We start from the raw sequence: 20,052 nt of genomic DNA on the forward strand, positions 1-20,052 counted from the left end.
TTAGCACTAGCATGGCTTATTTTAGGTAAGCCAGGAATTATTAGCTGACACCACCAGTTTGCTGCTGTTCTGTGTAGGTGGGTGACCGGAGACATGACAGGAGATGGGGTAGCGATGCACAGCTTCAGTTCATAATGCAGAACCACGAGACATCAGACACAGATGCTCTTCTGTCTGATGTTAAGTGGTTGGAACCGTTCCCTGAGAAGAGACGTGGCAATTTTTCATTTTGCTATAAAATAGGTGAGTGGAAAATACCTCTTCCCTGACAAGCATGAAAGATGGTTAGAAGCAGAGCACAGTTAAGTTCTGCTGTGCTTGGGAAAAGGGATGTTTTGCCTCTGATTTGCGCTTTGGATGGATCTAGATGGATTTCCACAGGGACAACAAACAAGCACCTCCTTCCCCCTCTTCGACTCCAGCTGAGGGAGTTAAACTGTGATGTGGTTTCACATAAGCTTTTCCAAAATTATGTTCATATGCCATTTTACGGAACAGTATGACTAATTAGTGCAAGCACTTGGTCTGCTACAAAAAATTGGTTGTTTTTAGACCATGTGTTGTGGCTATGTTTTACTGCAGTCCAAAACAACTGGAGTTTAAGAAAACGTGGAGGGCCTGATTGGAAAATGTGGCTCAGCTTAACTCTGCAACATTTGCGATGGGAGTGGATAAGGCCACACAGCATGGAGCAGAAAAACCACAGGGAAAATCAAATAAGCAGACAGTGTCGAGCCCTTGAAGCAAGGCCACGTGATTCCTCGCTCTCGTGTCTACACACTGTCAGTGGGGCGAGGACACCGGCACAATGGCAGGAGGAATGCTTTGATGTATTTATCCCAAAGTGATGCAGAGCCAGTTCCTCAGCTGCTTCAGCTGATGTAATGCATTGTTTTCGCCGAAGCCATCCTGATTTTGTCTGGCTGAAGGACTAAGTAGTTCAGATTTTTTTTGGACAGATGTAGAGGCTGTATTCCCAAATTAAATATACATATTAATCTTTTGCCTGCCTTCCGCCCAGGCTCTGGGACGAGAAGGTGGGGGGTATGCAGGTCTTGTCACTGTAATACCCAAGCATCCCGCAGTCTGGAATGGGTTTTATCCCCATAGCACTTGAGGTAGGAAACGAGGAGCGTTTTTAGGCTAGGTGAAAGGGATGTATGATGCATTTTCATCTGAAAATAGCCTGGGGCTCTCTTAAAACTTAGCTTTTTTTACACAGCAAGAGGGGAACCCAAAGGAGGAGAAACAGCCAGATTTTGTAGCTCACTGCGGTGCTGTGGCAGGCTGGGAATAGCAGATAGGAGTGCAGATAGCAAACAGCAGACCATAACAGGCCATCTTTGTGAGCCAGGCACGGCCATCGGTTGCTATTCAGCAGCCTAGGATAGGTTTGGCTCCCTGCAACTACAGCCGCTGTGGAGCTGGCTTCACTTTGCTTCGCGCTGAAACGCTCCAAGCTGTGGCGTGTCTGCTGCTAATTAGATTAGGTCCACAGAGGCTGCATTGAGCGAGTTCCTGTTTTTAGCCCAAGATGGGCAGTTTTCAGCGAGCTCAGTGACAGTTTGCAAATTGCAGGTAAGTTCCCTGCTTGGCATGGTAACAGAGAGCTTACACGATTGCAGTGTTAGTCTGGGTGAAGGCTGGCTAACGTCCTCCAAACAGGAGCATCAGTGGGGCCAGAACAACCTCTCTGGGGCTGTTGCAGTGTCAGCTGTGATGGATATTCATGTCCCAAATTTGGTGGCAGGGCAGAGAGCCCACGGTGTTTGGGCTAGTGCTTGTTAAGGCAGACAGACTCTCAGTATAATGCTTACCACAGACTCAACACACTTCACCCCAGCTACCCAAAAACTGCTTTTGGATGCACGTCCAGAACTTTGGCAAGAAACGTCTGATTTCCAGACTACAATTATATGTGGCCTGTTTAGCTGTATGCTTTTGTGCAAACTTGGCTCTAAGCTTTACATAGCAGCATCCCCACCCCTTTTCTCCAAAGTAGTTTATAGAAAAGAGACGCAGTTGTTCTACCTTTTGCTATACAAGCCAACCCCTTCTCATCTCAGGAAAGGTCCTCCTGCTGCTCATCCTAGGAGCTTTTCTTTCTACAGCTATGCAAGTTTGAGTTCTTCTTAACATGGAAAAGCAGACTTGCAGGCACTGTTTTAGGTAAGGTCTTGTGGATGGTTGTGCAATGGTATAAATATTTGCATTGCTAGACTCTTACCTGAAGTGCTCTAACATTAAATGTAATCCTTTGGTGTTTGTGCTGTGACGGTGGCACACAACCAACCTGTGACAAGTTTATAACACCAGAACATCATCCTCTTCCCTCATTTACAGCAGATGAGGTCATGAATTTAGTCCTTGACATGATATTTGCTATCTGCATGATTTCATTCCACTTGTTTCTCGAGTCCTTAACCTCTTCCCATTCTTGTATGACTTTATCCTCCTTCATTGGTGATGCTTCATAACACTGTGTCATCGACGTATTTCATTAGTGCTGTCCTACTTGTGTCAGGGCGCTAATGAAAATATTAAATGAAATCAACCCCAAGGTTAACCTTTGAAAAACACCCTCCAAAGGAAGATTCTTCCTCAACCTTGAAAGGGATCCAATTCTGAGACCTTGAGATACCCAAAGTGGCATCTTCAGTGACCCGTGAAAAATTTACAGATGAAAAACTATCTCTCATGACATGCCAAGGTGACTAGAGGAGGCCAATAAGTCATTGAGGGGTTTTGGCAAGGTGAAGACAACAAATAAGTCTTCTTCAGAAAAAACACATTTGGTATAGCAAGTAAGTTGCTGTTGGTAAAAAGGGAACAAGATAATCATCTGCTGCTGTTGTGGGATTTTTTTTTTCCAGTCCCCTGAAAGCTTGGCTTGGAAGCCCACCACTTTATGGACTATATCCTCTTTGGTCAACCCAAGCTCATCGATCTCTTTTCTGGACCACCTAGGAAGACAGTTATCAGTTACGGCTTTGCTGTGATGAGTCGCTGTGTAACTACAAGCCCCAGGCTAGACATGATGAAGCTAAGCAAGGTTCCCAGCATGCCAGAGCTCCACTGATGCAAACAGTGACTCTGCTGACTTGAAGAGATGAAGTAACAGTAATGAATCTCATCTGGACAAAATCTGCATGGACACTACCAGTCTCCTGAGCCCTGTCTTGACACTGCTCAAGTGTGGCAATAACGTCTGAAAGCTTTTCCCAGGAGGTCAGGTTTGCTGAAAAGGATCATCTTGGGCTCCTTAGGAGGTGTAATAAAGTACAAGCCCTTTAGCTGCACCAGTGTTTTTTTTCTGCAGTATTTCAGTGCCAGCACATACTTGTCTGTGATGTAATTTTTTTCCATTAATAAATCCACAGACCCTGCTGGATACCACTGCTGTTATGTTTGCAAAATGTTACAATGCTAATGGAGCTCTGCTCGTTTCATGTGTCTTGACAATATGAAATATTGGCCTCCTAGGCATGAAATAGGCCTTTCCAAGGTATTTGAGCGTTCCACTCTCCTTGGACTAATGGACATCTTTTTAAAGCTGTCAGACTTCATTTCTGGTTTGGCAGATGCCGCGATCTTACGGTGTAGTGGAGAGGTGCCCTTGTGTTTTCTTTTAACACTATCAGCTAGCCACTGGATTCCCCTATCCCAACGCTTGCTGTTAATAGAGTTGTAATCATATTTTGCTGCACAGAGTATAAAAACATCCATTTTATTATGTAAAAGTGGTCTGTTGAGTACCAGCAGCAGCAGTTTTAACAGCTGATTGCTTGTTCTGATTCTCAAGGGTGAGGTTTTACAAGATTGTCTTGGTTTAAGAGCAGCACGGAGGGAAAACTGTATCTTTGGGGTGTGCTCTGCATCAAACGGCCTCCTTGTATGTACACAGGATATTGGAGAATGAGGTACATACTTTGCACTTAAAATAGAGCCCTTTGAAACTGGCACGGGATACTCAGTCTTGTCCGAGTATCATTAATCACAGTTATGACTCTCAGACAAAATGAGCCTCGACTTTACGTTGCTTGTTAAAATAAGAAATGTACATTTCAGTATTTCATTTTCAGCTGCACTCACTGCACTTCATAGCATAGCCAAAACTAACGCATTTGAATCATTATTTCACATTTATTTGGACACATTCTGTATGTATAGTATTTTTATAACAAGATGGCTTATTTTGACTATATTAAAAGAAAAAAATTATTGTAAGTGTCTGGAATGCAAGAAAAAAGAAGGATTTCTTATACTGCAGCACATGTTCAATGTGTGATTTGAAATCTGACTGCAGTCACCCAACAGCTTCTTCTCTTCCAATTTCTCTGCTTTATTTTTTTAATTTCTGGCTGTCTTTCTGTCTTTCTGTCTTCCTTTTTTACAAAGCCCTCTCCATAACACATTTTCAGACATAAACCTGCCTAGCACAAGCCTCAGTTTGCCTATAAGGCTGAGACTCTGTAAGGCTTTCAGCCAGTAAGGCAAACAGCACTGATGCAAATCTTACTGCACCACTGAACTGGAAATTCCTTGCATGGATACAGTGATGCAGCTGCACAGGTGGCTGAAATCCCTGGGTAACACAGACTTAAAAATAAGGCACTGCCCCGCCTCTTTAGCCAGAATTCCTCAAAGGGCAGGGGCAAATGCAAGGATAAAGGCTCAGGGAACAAGTTATGCAGAGCCTGAAAGGGTGATAGTGCTAAGCCAGGTCTTGGGGAGGTGAGGTTGGAGCTGAGGTGGCTGAAGAAGGGAAGCCTGCGGGATATCTAGGAAAGCCAGACACAGCAAGGCTTTGCCTCCATAGCAGGGTTGGAGTTCACTTTTAAGGCCCCTGCACTGCCTTGCAGAGCAGGTGCTTTTTTTTCCACTTGTGTGGGGTCAGAGCAAGCTTGACGCCAAATCTCAGGATATGACACACTTCTTTTTAATGCCCAAGTAAGGTGGGGAACTCATCTATCTGCTTCTGCTGACAAAATAATAGTTTGTTTCTTGCAAAGATAAATAGGCCCAGGCATAAGAAAGAGTATCAATGCAATACCACTGCACAGCTGTCGGAAGAGCGATGGTTCCCAAAACAACTGTAACATGAGTGGTGAGTGCATGCACAGCCCAAATGCTGTATGAAAAAAAGAGATAGCGTTTGGCTGCCCTAAGAAGGTTATAGACATTGAATGAGAGCTGGAGCGATGGCAGGGTGAAGGAGAGGGTGGGCTTCGAGTTCCCCCTTGAAAGCGATGCTAAATGGGAAAAAACTCTCAAAAATGGAAGGATTCTTGTTCAGGCTGCAGATCCCAGGGCTGAGAAGAGGGGACCTGCCTGGCGGGGTGGCTGATCAGGAGGACTTCGTTAGCAGCTCTCAATTATTCATCTACTTTGAAGTCAATGGCTGCACCTCAAAGGTCTGCGCAATCTCTTCCCAAGTTTGGACCACAGCATTTCCACATGCGGTGCTGGGTGCTGGCAGGCTCTGTGTTGCAGAGGAGCGGAGGGCAATCACACGGAGACAATCGCTTCAGCACAGGCACCAGCTATAAATAGGCACCTTGATGTCACTTGTATAAAAAAGCAACAAGTGATAATTAAATAGTTTCTGAAGAACAAGTACCAGCCTGGGACTGATGGAGGGCATCTATACCATCTTGGGGAAAGGGATTCTGCTAAAACTAGCATTTTTTTCTTTTCCTGAAATAGCCATTGATTGCTTTATTCTGTGATACATGCCCTCATGGGAAGGGATGATATATTAAACTGCTTGACAGTTTTGAATTTGAGGATGACCCAAATCTCGGTAGTTGTACATGAAAAGTGTCAGATAAACATTGGGCTGACCAGAGCAGGCAGGCGTTGCCTTTTACCTTTATCAAGTTTGAATCGATGGTAAAATTAAGTCATAAAGATTAAATGCAACTTGCTGGGCTTTGTCAGTAAGGGGGTTGCGGTTCACAGCCCTTTTTCTGTCACGCATCTGTGTAACGCATTTGGTGTCCTCAGCTTGAGACTTGTAATTCGTATTTAAGGAATTATTGTGAAAATTGAGGTACAAAGGCTGTGACAGGAATCCCAGACAATACTTGCTCCTTGTCAATGTTAATTAATTAAGCACTGATATATTTGACACTGGAATTAATCACATCCACTTATACATAACAGGAAAATTATCGGTTGAAGGGATCCCATGGGGCTATGAAGCTAGGTGAGGGTTCGGGGTGAGGAGGCAGGTTTCTGGCCTGCTCCGCCTGCATCTGTGGCAGAGAAACCTCCCAGGTTCACAGCTAGTGAGGTTTCGACGCCCGTTTCCCCGATTTCAGGGAAATTTTCTTCAGCTTTACTGACAAGAGGCCTCGGGAGGGCAGCTCACCGGAGGGCTGGGAAGGCCGGGGAGCCCGGGGCTGTTGCCCGGCCAGGGACGCAGGTTCCGCGGGGAGGGGGTCCCCAGCGGGGCGGCGGGGCTGCCCACGGCTGAAGGGGCTGCTGCGGACCAAGGGATGCGAGGGAAGCGGGCAAGCCGCCCACCCTGCCCGCGTCCCGCTTTTGGAGGGGTTGGTGAGGGGCGTGAGGCGGTAGCCGGCCCATCTCCTCAGGGCGGGGGGCGGCGGCGCATGCGCGCGGCGGGGGGCGGTGACGGCCGGGCTCTTCACGCCGGCGCCGGCGAGCGGCAGAGGCGGTGGCAGCGGCGGGAGGGCTGGGGCTGGGGCCGGGGCCGGGGCCGGGGCTGGCGCCGGCGGGCAACGGCGGTGGAGCGGGTCCGCCATGGGGACGCAGGGGGCCGGGCGAAAGCGGCTGCCGAACCGGGAGCGCCTGACGGCGGAGGACGATGCGCTCAACCAGATCGCCCGCGAGGTGAGCGGCGGGCGGCGACCCCCCCTTCCCCCCTTCCCTCCTCCTCCGGGTTCCCCTAACCGCCGCGCACGCGCCCCCGGGCAGCGGGCATCGACGTCTGTTCAAGGGCAGGTTGATGAAACGCGAAATAAAAATCGCATTCATGTCAACGGTGTCGGCCTGTTTTATGATCCTAGGGCATCACTTAAGTCTGAAGAGCTTTATCCATGAGGAAGGCGTCGTACAGTGCCAGCCCGGGCAGAAATCCCTCCCTGCTCTGGCCCCTCCGTGAGGGGAAATTAATTGTCTGCTGCTGCTGAGGTTGGTGTTAACGACTAAGAACCAGAAAATAGGCCACTCGGGTTTTTTATGGATACATATAAATGGAAAAACGTAAACCAGAAGACTGCAAGGTGATGCTAGATGTAGGCATAAGTGTACAATCTAACTTGGAAACTTGCTTATATTTATATTTAATGAGTTAGGCTTGCTGCTCACTAGACACTGCATTGTGCTTGATCTGACTTTAAACAGTTAAAACCAGCTGGTGGCTGTTTTCTTTCTACCTCCTTATTCTTACTTGTTGTGTACAGTTACATTGGTTCAATGGTGAATAGGATGACATGAATTTGGTTTTTATGTTTACTAAAGCTAACACAGGTTGTTCCGGGTTCTTCCTCCTGTGGTCTTCTGATGGGGGAGATGGGCAATCCTGACCTGAGATCGGGATAAGTGGCCGTGGAGTTGTTCTTCACTGTGTCTAAGCTGATCCAATGCTGGCTGCTGGTGAAAGTGACCATCCTCTTTCCCTAGCATGGGTTATGTGTATCTCCTCCCTGCCTCGTGTTGGTCTGACCCCAAGATGGGTTACAAGATAAATTACTCTTCTATAGAAGAGATTTAAGTTTCTCTTGGTTTCCTTTCCTGAATCACGGTCACAGCAGGATCAGATGAATGCTAATGTGCAGCTTATTTTTGGTGGCAACTGGCTGTTAGAATGAGTTAGCTGTAACATTGTGCACCTCGGATATTATCACTAATGGCAGCCCTGACATGGGAAGTCTTTACTATTCTTGTGTAACATTTTGAAGTGGTTTGTAGCATCTTTGGAATACACGCAGTAGACTAATTTTTGTGTGAGTGATTTGGATAGTGTGTTTCCAGAAGTCAGATTTTTGTGGCAGTAAGATGAGAAGATGGGAAAATTCCTAGGGATGGAGTTTGAGGTAGGAGGACAAGAACGTCTCATGTCCGGGACATAAGATGGCAAGCAAAAGTGCTTGTGCTGTCTATTAGAGTTTGAGTCATTATAACATCCTACGAATTGCTTTGGGATGGGGGTTTAAATTCCACAACTGTGTTCTGGCTGTGCTGTCATTTGATCAAGGAAAACATCAATCTGTAACAGGGGGCCTAGGTTGTCCTTCTCTATTGCACGTTTCTCTCCCACTTTCACTTTTCTTTAGCTTATGTACTGCTTTTCACTGTATTGTGAGGTGGTTTGAGGCCTTAAATATTGTGGTGGTGGTGGGGTGTGTGTGTGGGTTTTTTTTTTTCCTTCTTCTGGGGATTGTTTAAAGGACAACTCTATTTGGTCAAAAAGCACAACACGAGCATGTCTTTTATCTTTTTCCCATGAATGCTAAAACTGTGAACTGCCAAGTTCAAGGTTCAGCATTTTCCCATATTATTTTAACTCTTCGCAGTACTCTGTCTTGGGTTTTATGCACTTATAATAGTTTTGTTGTTTAACTGCCCATTTTCCAAACAAGGGATCCCAGATGAATCCTTCCGTATGATCTTAAGAACTCTTAAAAATGTAAAGTAAGCCTTTTGTCTCTTCCTAATAAAGATGCTGAGAGTCCTCATGTTGAGAAGGGTACCAAGGTTACTGACTCTTTGGCTCTTCCAGCCTTCCTTGCAGGTGTTTAGGCAAAGCTGAGACATAGACATGTTGCGTTTGTACGTAGGTTTTCACTCTTCTCTTCCCTTTGATCTTCCTTTGTTATCCAGAAGCCACAGATGCTTGCAAATTACTAGCAGATTCTAGGAACTCATTTTGCCGTGTTCAGATGGGAGCCTAAAAGAACATCCAAACCAGATTTATTCATAGAGGTACTTTTACCTTGGGATCTCTGGGAGTAGGTTGAAATGTGTGCATCTTCTTTCATTTTTGATTTTTCTCCAAAAGGACTGTGCTGCTTTGACACTTTCCAGTTTTATTTTGTAACTGTCAGAATATCTTGAAAAATCAACAGTCCTTGCTACACTATGTGCTTCTCTAAGGACACATTAAGACTTGTAAAGACTCTCTTAAACTCCTGCCATTTGAAGCATAAATTCTTTTGAATTTGCAACCAGGATGTGTTGTGGTGTATGTGCAGTCTTGCATAGACTGAAGGAGAGCCTTGCGCAGTGAAGAAGGCAGTCCTCGCCCCCATGGGATGTGAGAACGGTCTTACGAGGAAGTAACTAAGCAAGCGGAAGGAAATTGTAAAAGTGAAGCATATTGTAGTGACAGGGTTTTAGCAGCAGTACTAGTAATGTTAAGCAGTGGTAGTAAGTTTTAATGTTTGAGGCAATTTCTGAACTAGATCAGTTCCAAGTAGTTTATCACCTTGTCTAGACCTGTTTAGAGCAGAGGTAGAAGGTACAGTTACTGTAAATCACCTTGCCCATCAGGAAAGAATAGTACCGTACCACTAAATCTGGCTGTTGAGTTTCTGACTTGCATGGTAATTAAATGGATGGCAAATACGTAAATACAGGTAAAATAAGAACATGGTGTTCTGAGTTTCTAACAGACGCAGATGGCTGCCACTCAGGATTTGCTGTACACACACCTAGCTTGTATTGCTGAGGTTATTTTTTTTTCTGGGTGTCAGCTCTTACAGATGAGAGTGAAGCTGATCAATGATAGGCTTCTCCGCTTTCAGACTCGTGTTGACGCCAGTAGATTATTCTGTGTTTAGGTCAATGGAAACTTTTGGGCTATTTTATTCCTCTCCGTGAATACGTGCCAGCAGTGTTTGCAAAATCTAGCAGTTTGATACTCCTCGAGGTCTGTGCCAGCACAGCCAGCAGTAATCATGTCCATGTACTGTGCAGTCATTTGTCTGTTCTCTCGGGCTGGTGTACGCGTGGTTCGGAAAGGCAGAGTCCTGGGCTGCTGAACCTTAGAGGGACCGGCTTCCTGCTTTTCTCCTGCTTGGGTTAGATGGGTTTGATGTGATAACTTGAGACGTCATTTCTAGGGGAATATTTTTTTCCCTAACTTCCACTCTGCTCTTTGCTAGCTGCAGTAATAGTTAAGTGTTACATGACCAGAAAGAAGTTTGCAAATCCGGTGAGGAACTGCCATCTGTGTAAATGAGATATTTCTCTTACAGGCAGATAATATTAGTTAACTGGCTTTTATTTTCTTGAATGAGGAAGAACAAGGTCAAGGTAAATTTCTTGTTTTTATTAGGAAAGTCATTTACACCTTGTTTTGCTAATGTTTTGCAGACAGATGTGTGTTATACTGCTCAGAAAAAACAATCCTGCCTTGCATCATCTCTGTGCTAGAAATCTTCTCTTTTTCATCCAGCAATTTACAGAGTAGAACTCTTTAGCTGGTAATTAACTTGAAGTTAGTAATTCAAGCAACATAACTTTGCTGTCTTTACTAGTAAAAATGAAGTTATGAGGGTTGCTTATTCACTCTTTGTACACTGTATGACACTTTCAAAGTTTCAAGAACTGTCACCTACATACTTACATGTACATAATTATTCTTTTTTAAATAGCTGGCATGATCAGTTTATGGACTGCAAATTTGATTGTTTCACTGAAGTTTTTAGTTTGGGCATTGGCTTGCATTCTTAGTGATTCAAAAATTGGGATGTTGCACTCCTATGAAGGAGCAGGAGTGTAGCTGTTTAGAAATAGCTCAAAATGCAGGTGAAGCCAGCCAACTTTACTGGTTACAGTAAGAAGGCACTAAATAACTTCAGAAGCCTAAATTGGAGTTTCAGGACTAGTGAAGAGATGCTGTGATCACTGTATGCAGAATCTAAAGGCCTGGCTTTTAAATTGAGGGGATAATTTGGGGGAGAATTCTCTGGTTTATACAACAATTTGGGTGACCTGCATAAATAGAGGTGGAAACAATTTGGTAAAAGTCGAAGCTAACACAAGCAGAATGGATATTTATATGTGGGAACGCAAGCCACACAAACTTTACTGAGCTGTTATGCAAACCAGAGCATTTAAAGCAGCATATTCCATAAGGATATACTAGGTAATGCCAGTGTAAGATCTGTGTGCCTCGTTAGTATAGTGGTGGAAGTTTTTTGAGCAGTATTTGGCATTTAAGAGATGCGTGGAGACTTTTGTAAGCCAGCCAGATAAATATTCCAAGGGAAGTCCTTAGAACCAGTGTCTTTCATGTAGCACCAGTTGCTTATACCTGACTTATTTTTTAATTTCCTTACTTTCTGCCTTTATAAGTGTTAACATATCAGCCCAAGAGAACAAATGATCTGAAAAAAGTATGCCTGGCTGTAGGTCTCTCTTCTAGAATAGAAAGTTATGAAAGCAAGGGATGCTCTTGGAGGGTTTGACTCAGCCTGGTTGACCTAAATATAGGAAGGAGGGAGGACTTTGTAGGCAATGCTTGCCAGTAGGGCGTGGACAATTGTTCCAAAATTGAGATGATTTTATGTAGCAAATGTGCTCTTCTTCATCGAACACTTCTTTTTCCTAATGTCTTACGTCTGTATATCCAACAAATGATATTGGCTTCACTTATAATCTTTCCCAAAGGAAATGTGTGAAGGAGCAGCTTTGGATGGTTTAAGAAGCAAGACAAAAATCTTAAGACCCATCTCATTTTAGTTAAATGGATGATTGTAGCCTGTCTCCCGATGCACAGTCTGCCTCACAGTACTATTGCAACTTTAAATAATTAGTTGCCTGTTTTTGTGTCCATGCCTGGCCTGAGTCCTCTTCAGCTGTTCTCTTGCTGTCCGAGGAAACAGCTGTTTAGGAACTGTGATTCCTATTTCAGTCAAGTAGGAGACTACCGTTAGGATTAACAACATGGGAAGCCCAGCCTTTTTCTTTGCAAGCCCAGATGCTGAGCTTGTCTGCAGGATGTAATGTTAATCATTACCTCATCTAGAAGGATGTTTTTCCAGGCCTGTTGCTGAATAAAGTTGGAGCTCAAGTGTACTTGCAAGGCTTTCAACACTGTTCAGTTTGGTTTGGGTGTTTTTGGTTTGTTGGGTTTTTTTTCTTCATCCTTTGGTTGCAAGGAGCATAATCCACATAGCATTTTGGGCTTGTGAAACAAGGTATTTGTCCCTCCTGTCAAGTCAGCAGGTTGCCAGGAGCAGTGAATCTGTCTAGCTAGACATAAGCACTCATAGGCAAACCTTAAAATAGCAGCTCTGAAATATCAGCTGTTGTCTCGCTTGTGTTGAAATACTTTTTGGGGGAGAAGTTGCCCATTCGAATGGTGAGGGGGTGTGGAACTACAGTAAGTGAAATTTTCCTTCAGTTAGTAGTAAGGTGTCTTTGAGAGGTTTGGGGTGTTTTTTTAAATACCAGAGATGCTTCTGAGAAGGGAAAGTGCATGGTCATTTCATCGTGAAGCTTTCTCTGCTTCTGGTGTTATCTGGTGCTCTTGCTCATCGCCCTGAATCTACTAGAGATGAGTAGCTGGCCTTGCACATAGTAAAAAAAAAAAAAAAAAAAAAAAAAAAAAAGCTGATGTTTGGGCTTTCATTACACAGTAAAGATGAGGGAAGTGCTTAAGGGCTTCTTATGGGAAGACATCTGTAACCATCTACTCCTCCTCCCAAGACACTCTCCTTTTCTTTCACCTTATTTCAATTGGGGAACAAGAAGTAGGCTGTAGAGCTTTCCCAGCTAAAGCTGGAAAAATAACTGGTATGTGCATTGAAATGAGACTGTTACACCAGGCAAAAATATATTTAAAAAGCATCCATTTGGGTAGGCTTGGTCTTCAGTCTTGCAAGTTAGTGTTGGCCAGTTCCTGGTGAAGGTGTTTTTCATACCATGGGTAGCTGGGATGAGTTGTTGTGGTGCGGATCACTGTGGTTCAAGTTTACTGTGATTGCTAGATTCCAGCCTAGCATCTTTGCTCATAATTTTGTTTTAAACTCTTAAAAGTAAGATACTGTAAGGTATATTGCTGCTGGTGAAGAGCTGCTGTATGCTTCTTCATCCTCTGCCCCACTGGAGACAGTAATCTCTTAAACTGAGTAGTCTGATGTGCTGGAGCTCATTTGCAGGTACTCTTAGATATTTTGAGGATGGAGAACCACCATTCCTGCTGGTAGGTAGCAAGAAATGTAAGGCAACTCTCAACGGCCTGGTTGTAGAAGCTTTAACTGTTGAAATTAAAGCTTGGTGTGGCATAATAAATGCTAAATAAGGTAATACTTCACTGGTAGGAATTTGAAGGTTTTAATTACCTAGGAGGAGCTGATCTAGTTGCCATGCAGTGCACTTACACACATTGCATTGTGTAAGTGACTTCAGGTAGGTGAATGACCATGTGACATGATTTTCTGTTATGAAAATGTGGCAGTTCTGGTCAGGCTGTTAAAAACTACTGACTTCTGGAGGCTGCAGAGAGGGTACAGAAGTAATGTATTTAGAGGCTGGGAAAAAGCAGGGGAGTAATACTTTCACGTTGGTGGGAATGTGCCATAACTCTGACCGCTGTACTAGTTTGACAACTGTCCTTACCTAGAGTACTTGCTGGTTAGACTTCAGTGCCAAAGACATTTCCTATGCGTATTTGGATGGATTTCTAATTCTGCCTTTAAACAAACTTAACTAAGCAGCATGAAGTGTGGAGGGCAGTGTGAACGGCAAGGCTTGGGAAGTATTTCCTGATGAGCAGAGCTAGGAGCAGTTTTATGGCCTAACCAGCTGAGAGTTTTTGGGCATTGAGAGAGGAGAAGATGCAAGCTAACTCTGACTAACACTGTTTCCAAAACCGAGGGTTGCTTGTTTTGGGACGTGGATGTATGCCTAAACCAAAAACTGGTTAAATGAAGCAGCATCTCCCCAAGACATATTTGACTCATCAGCATCTAGCCTGCAATCCTGTTCTCTGTTCCTTCATCCCTTCAGTATGCCACGTTTTCCTGTAAGTGAATTTCTGATACAGCGCACACCCCTTTAGGGTGTGGAATTCTGAAGGGGTGTATGTCTTCAAATCCTTTGAAAAATGTTGGGTTTATTGTGAGACATAAAAAATTGAAGTTTTAACAAAACTAGCTATTTCTGGGTTAAGGAAAGATGGATGTTTTGGGTATTAAGTATAATTGCACATAAATGGCACAACTCTGGTCTAAAACTTTGAGCGACTAATTCTGACTTGGAAGCTCCACTGAATAGACTGAAATAACTTTTGTTAATTTAGGGACTTAAGATACTGTTCGGTGCCAATAAAAACGAGTGTCTGAGCTAATTGCTCATTAAAAATTTCTGACCTAGAACTGGAAAGTTGATTGGCTCGTGATGTACTTACAGTAAAATATCCTGGGTGTGATCTGAGAAGAGGTGGATTTGTTCAGTCGCGTCTGCTTTGCCCTTCTGCATGCCTGCAGCCTGTGAGCCAGCAGCTTGGCGTGGGCTGTGGTTTTATCCACCTAAATACTACCGTAGCATTTAAGAGTTGAGCTGGAGACAGTGAACAGGGAAAGCGATCTGATAGTGCCAAATCAGAGCTGTGTTCCAGTCTCGGATGTGGTGAGGAAGCCTCTTCATTTCCTATTGCTTCTAGCTCCTTGCTGGTTCGTTACTGCTCTTCCACAGCTCTTTTCTCCTTCCTGCGTGCTGCTTTTGTGTGCAAGACGAGAGTTTCTTTTGTGATACAGCTTAATCCTGATGCTACACTTGCAAAAACACTGGGTGCCTTCTAGTTCTTCAATGCTTTGTGAGCTCCTGTGCTCTTTGAGAAAACATTTAGATTTTCTTTTTGTATTATATGTTGCTGTACAAGAAATCAGAGCCTTTGGTAAACCAAAATTGCCAGGTGCATCACCACGGCTGTGTTCCTATTTTTAGTACCCGGTAGTTACGTAGGGCAGTACTTGTTATCATTGGCATGTGAAGAAATGCAAAGACGATAGTTAAGTTTCAGAGCAACAATTTTCTTTCCTCTTAGCTGTCGGAAGGTTTATGTGAATGAGAGTGCATTATTCAATTTGTATTCAAACTTCTATCAAAGAAACAAGCAAGATGGTGTCTCCAACTGCTTCCAGCTTCCTCAAAAACAGATTCTCAGAGTTGGGTTTTTCCTACCATAATGTACTTGCAGTTTTTAGATTTAATTAGTGTCAGATTGATTTATCTTTCCCGGAACAGAAAGCTTACTGGAAGCGAGTTCCACAAAAGCAGTTTATTTGTGTGTTTACTGGTTTAGCTGGTTGGTCAGTGACTTGTGTTTTTAATACTGCCTGCAACGAAGTGATGATGCCTCTGTCCTGAGCAGTCCCACTGGTGATTCTTTGCAGACTGTTCTCGCAGTCCCACAGATGCCTCAAGCGCAGAGCTCTGCACAGACAGGGAACGTAAAGGAATAATGTTTCTTCCCTCTCAGTCTCTGTTCTTGCATATCTTGTGACCTTTCCCTTCACCAGTATCTAATTTAAATTTAATATATTTTTTTCTTTGCCTTCCTCTTTTGAGTACTTCCTACCTCCCAAAATAGCCTTTCTCTAATCCCACATTTGAATACCAAATTCAGTTGAGTCTGTCTCTTCTGTCTGCTTTTGCCAGCGTCTTCCAGTAGACAGAAACGGAATACAGGAGTATCTGGCATGCTAAAAGCTGCGTCAGGTTTTTAAACTTGTTCCCTCAGGTCAGATGGATTTCAGGCATCCCCACTTCAGTCTTCTAATTATGGAACGTTTATCAGCTAACATACTAAGATGACAGGAGAGCAAGGAAAGGCTCTTGGTGTGCTTCACATGCAGAAAAATCCCTGGGCTCCAGTCTCCTATCGAACTCTTGTAGCTTCACATTTTTTCCCTTCACTTTTTTTCCCTTCACTTTTAAAATGCACATCGCTTTAGATTCAGATATTTCAGATATGGCTGTCTATACTGGTGCCAATGTACTACAGTCTTCACGTGGAAACATGAAATCATATTTGCTTTTGCTGACTATGAACAGTAAAAGATAACAACCTACTTTTTTTTTTTCTGTGTAATTGCTTCTTGTTTTTCTCCAGTTGCAAACTTGAAGTTCTTTCAATTGAGTTGCTAGCAAAATAGTAGATATAACTTTACATGCTTTTAGAAAATAAGTCAGTTTAAATTTGAATGGTCTGCAACAGCCCTATTGCTTTGCTTTGCAACTGTGCATTTCCCATAATCTGTTTTCTTCAAAATATCCATTCTCCCATATAAAAATGTGTGTGTGCTGGTCTTGATTTTCTTGCTTTGCTGAATGTGTTGCTGAGCTCTAAGAGGATTTACATTGACAAATATGTTGAATCAACATCTGTTGAAAATTGAAGTGGTCTTTTGGGACATTTTTTGTGATACCCAAAGGTCATGCTACTCCATTGTCTATTAAATAGGAAATTTAAGTCTGCCCTGGTGTGAAATGAGTACACTGAAACAGTGATGTGACCTAACCTTTACATGAACTGTGGAGGAATCTAGGGTCTCTGGGAAATAGTATGCTTGTATGTGGATACAAGGGATAATGTTGGTATATGTAGGGAATGTCAGTGTTTTAATTATAGAGGGTTACACGGTGTTTTTAGTAATATTTATACATTCTTGTCTAATTACCCTGGAAGAAATATCATTATCTGGTGAACTAGAGTAAGTGAAGAAAGGTTCTCTACATGTGCTGGTGAAATGCTTTTGTATCACTGATGGAATAAATATATACTGTCAGACTTAACGATTTTCAGGCTAGCAGAAAGGCATCTGGAAACCCAGAACTTGTCTAACCAAGCAATCTACAAATTTAGCATTAGAAGATAAAGATAAATGGGTTTGTAGTGAGCTATACTCTTACAGCAATCCATCCTAATTTTTTTGGGGTGGGCTCAACTTGTTATTACAGAAGCAAGTTTCTTGTAGAGATCTGTATTACCTAGAGTTGCCTCTCTGAGGTCTGCTGCCTGTGCTGCTGGCATAACAAGTCTGCTCTTTCAGTCTTCCCACCATAAAATCAAAACAGTGTGCCAAAAAAAATAGTCTAATATCTTGGATATGAGCTCTGTGAATACAGCAGTCAGGTATAAAACCTTACATATAACACTTCTAAGATTGCTTGGTTCACCTCAGGAGCTGGTAGTAAACCTTAAGGGAATTGGGTTTTCATTGTCATTTCCTCTAAGAGAATGTGATTCTCAAAGGGCTGAAGTTTTGCTGCTGGTTTATCCAGTTCTCTCGCTGCTTGTTACTTGCCATTTTTTGGACACAGCTGTTCCCCACATTAAACTAATTGATCGACAGAATTTGAGTGTTAAATAGACTGAGACTGATGATAAAGTTACAATTGTATCTGCTGAGTGGTAATCGCTGTTAGGGAAAGAAGGAGCAAGCAAAGAAAGGACCTGACATGGGGAGGGCTGCCGCTATACGTCTTACGCTGTTGTATTCCCAGCAACATTCCTTGATTTCAAGAACTCCAGTAAATAGCGGTGAAGTTCATTTTTGTCGTACAACTAAACAAGGTGTGTGTAGCCTGGTAGTGTATTTCAGACTGAACTCATTTGTTAGTAAGGGTTAGGACACAGATTCTCCAGGTAATCCATTATAGCTCAGACCCGGTTTGGATACAGTAATCCTGTCCCACCCCCACACAAAAGCTGTCCAATCGTTTCTTAAACAATGCTGGTTTTTTAGCTTTAATCTGAGCTGATGGGTTGTTCAGTGCCATCTCCCTCAGGGCAAGTTGTCTTGACATGTCCTGGCTCTCTGGGAATTCCTCTTCCCACGAGGGAATGTGGAAAGATAGCAAGCATGAGAGGGTAATTCCCATCCGCTGGCCAGGTAAGAGTATCTTGTAGATAAAAAATTTTTGAATTGGTTGTAATGGTGAGATATGGAGGATAGTGTGTGTGTTTTGTTTGTTTTTTTTTTTTTAAAAACTTATTTTTCACAGGTCTCCTGAAATTCCTTGAGAAGTGTGAATTTTTAAAACGTTTTCTCTGTGAAGTTTCCTCTGTGTGCTTTTTCTGAAAACTGAATGTAGAACTTGGCTCCTTTCCTGAAGAGACATGGTTAGAGTGCTGTTACTAAATGTTTGAAGTTTGATATTTGTGCTTAAAGGACAGAAAATCTGGTAAAGCACAATGTAGTAGAAGCTGGTATCCATGCTCTGCAGCATACAGCTGTACTAACAAGAAAAGGCAATTTCACCACACTTTTTTTTTTTTTTTTAAGGTCGTTTGTCTGGATATCAGCACTTTTCCTTAAACCAGATTCTCTCAAGCAGGTTTTGGCATTTCTTTGGTTGACGTTACGAATCAAGAATTTCAGCTTGTATTTGAAATGTCCTGACTCTTCCATCAGAATATAGGTGGCCTGAAGGAGAGCTACAGGTTATTTATTACAGCAGGGTATCTTAGGTAATCAAAAGCACAGTTTCTCTGCAGGAAGGTGGTACGACTTGAAGAATTGCATGGAACTCTTTCCCACCTAGCTATCCCCAAATGCTTTTTGCACACGCATAACAAATGGTCCAATGCTTAACAGAAGTATAAAGTAGTGGGGGGGCATGAAAATGTTTTTATCTTATAAATAAAACATATATACACACGTTTACCATATACAAGAGAACTGTTGTGAAAATTGCCAGTCTCCTCTGGTGATGTCTCTTGTAGGGTCCTTCATAGAATCTATGTTCTAGACTTCTGATCTTCTCCAGTACTTACCATGCTTCTAGGTTCTTTTTTTAAATTTGATACAAAGTCAGTGTAGCTGAGGAGGTAATGAAAAACAGTGCCTTGCAACTTGTAACCGCTATACTGTAGTCTCACAAAACTTCATATTGTAAACACAATAAAATGGTCTATTACCAGGTTGCTTTATTAACTCTAATCAGTCTAAAGAGCTAAATTTAATTAAATCTGCTTGTGGATGAGAATATTCCGCCCATGGAAAGGTGCACTAAAGGTAATCTCCAGTTTTCAATCTTAATGTTACATGTAAAAATCTGTTTTGTCTTTCATTTGCTTGAAGCCAGGTAGGAGTGTATTTATAAGGATTTTTTTATTATTATTAATTATTATTTGAAGAGGTCTGATCTTCCTGACTTTTTGTGACAGAAAATAGAAGTATACCTATAAGATGTGAGGAAATAACTTTGTATATTAGATGTATGCAGCTGTAGATATTTCTTACTTATTGAAAGTACTACGTAAACAAACATTGAACCCTCTGTTCTGACTTGGTACTTGAATGTTTGTGTTTTGAACTCCCACTTATTAAAGTACTTAAAAACAATTTACTATTTACAGTTTAAATATCCTGAATTCTAGGTCAGCTCTTTCTAGGAAAAAAGGTTCTTAAGTGAGGAAGAAGGAGAATATCTATTTTCAAATACATGGCTGGGAAAGAAAAGTCCCACTGAGTGTACATGGAAACTTTTTCACTACTAAAAAGTTGTTTTGGACTTACTTTTTTTGAAAGGGTGCTCAAACAGTATTGTAAAGTGTCCACGTTTTTGAGTGGCTTCTAGAGTGTTATCCCTTGTTTTTAACAATTTTATTTTTTTATTACATTTTGGAGGTAGGCTCTGCACATCTGTGTTACCATGAGAGCTTACATCAAGTGTCACAACACACTGATTTTCGTTTTGCTGTCAACGAGCTGTAGGATTGAGGATCAAAACTGTTGTCAAGAGTGCTTAGTGTAGATAATAATTGTTTTGACTCCCTAACAGTTTAAATAGTACTGATACCGACTGTTAGTCTAGTATCCATATAACTGAGTTTGATTATGCAGTCTGGTAACGTAAGGCTGACATGAACACTGTCAAGTGTTTTCTTTAAAAGAACATGCTGTGTAGCTCCTGAGATGAGGAGTAAAGCCATGCTGAACGGTCAGTGCTACCTAATGCTGGAGAGAGACGTGCTAAAGCAGAGAACAAGCATTCTGAAAACTAGACACATTAAAAATCCTCCCTGCAGCCTTTGTCAGTAGTCAGTACAAAAATTCATTTCACTTG

The 20,052-nt window shown here is 42.5% G+C and overlaps 1 protein-coding gene across 19 annotated transcripts in view; it reads left to right on the forward strand.

The window, feature by feature from the left end:
- The first annotated feature begins 6,742 nt into the window (after nt 1-6,742).
- Nucleotides 6,743-20,052, forward strand: part of LRRFIP1 (LRR binding FLII interacting protein 1) — a 118,049-nt gene continuing 104,739 nt past the window's right edge. For all 19 annotated transcript variants that reach the window (XM_076342085.1, XM_076342088.1, XM_076342086.1 and 16 more), the window contains exon 1: nt 6,743-6,855. In XM_076342085.1, the coding sequence (XP_076198200.1) occupies nt 6,766-6,855 (90 nt within the window). In that variant the 5' untranslated portion in view covers nt 6,743-6,765. The remainder of the gene's footprint in view (nt 6,856-20,052) is intronic.

This window comes from Aptenodytes patagonicus, chromosome 6 (assembly GCF_965638725.1).
Source record: "Aptenodytes patagonicus chromosome 6, bAptPat1.pri.cur, whole genome shotgun sequence".
In the NCBI taxonomy this organism is placed as follows: domain Eukaryota; kingdom Metazoa; phylum Chordata; class Aves; order Sphenisciformes; family Spheniscidae; genus Aptenodytes; species Aptenodytes patagonicus.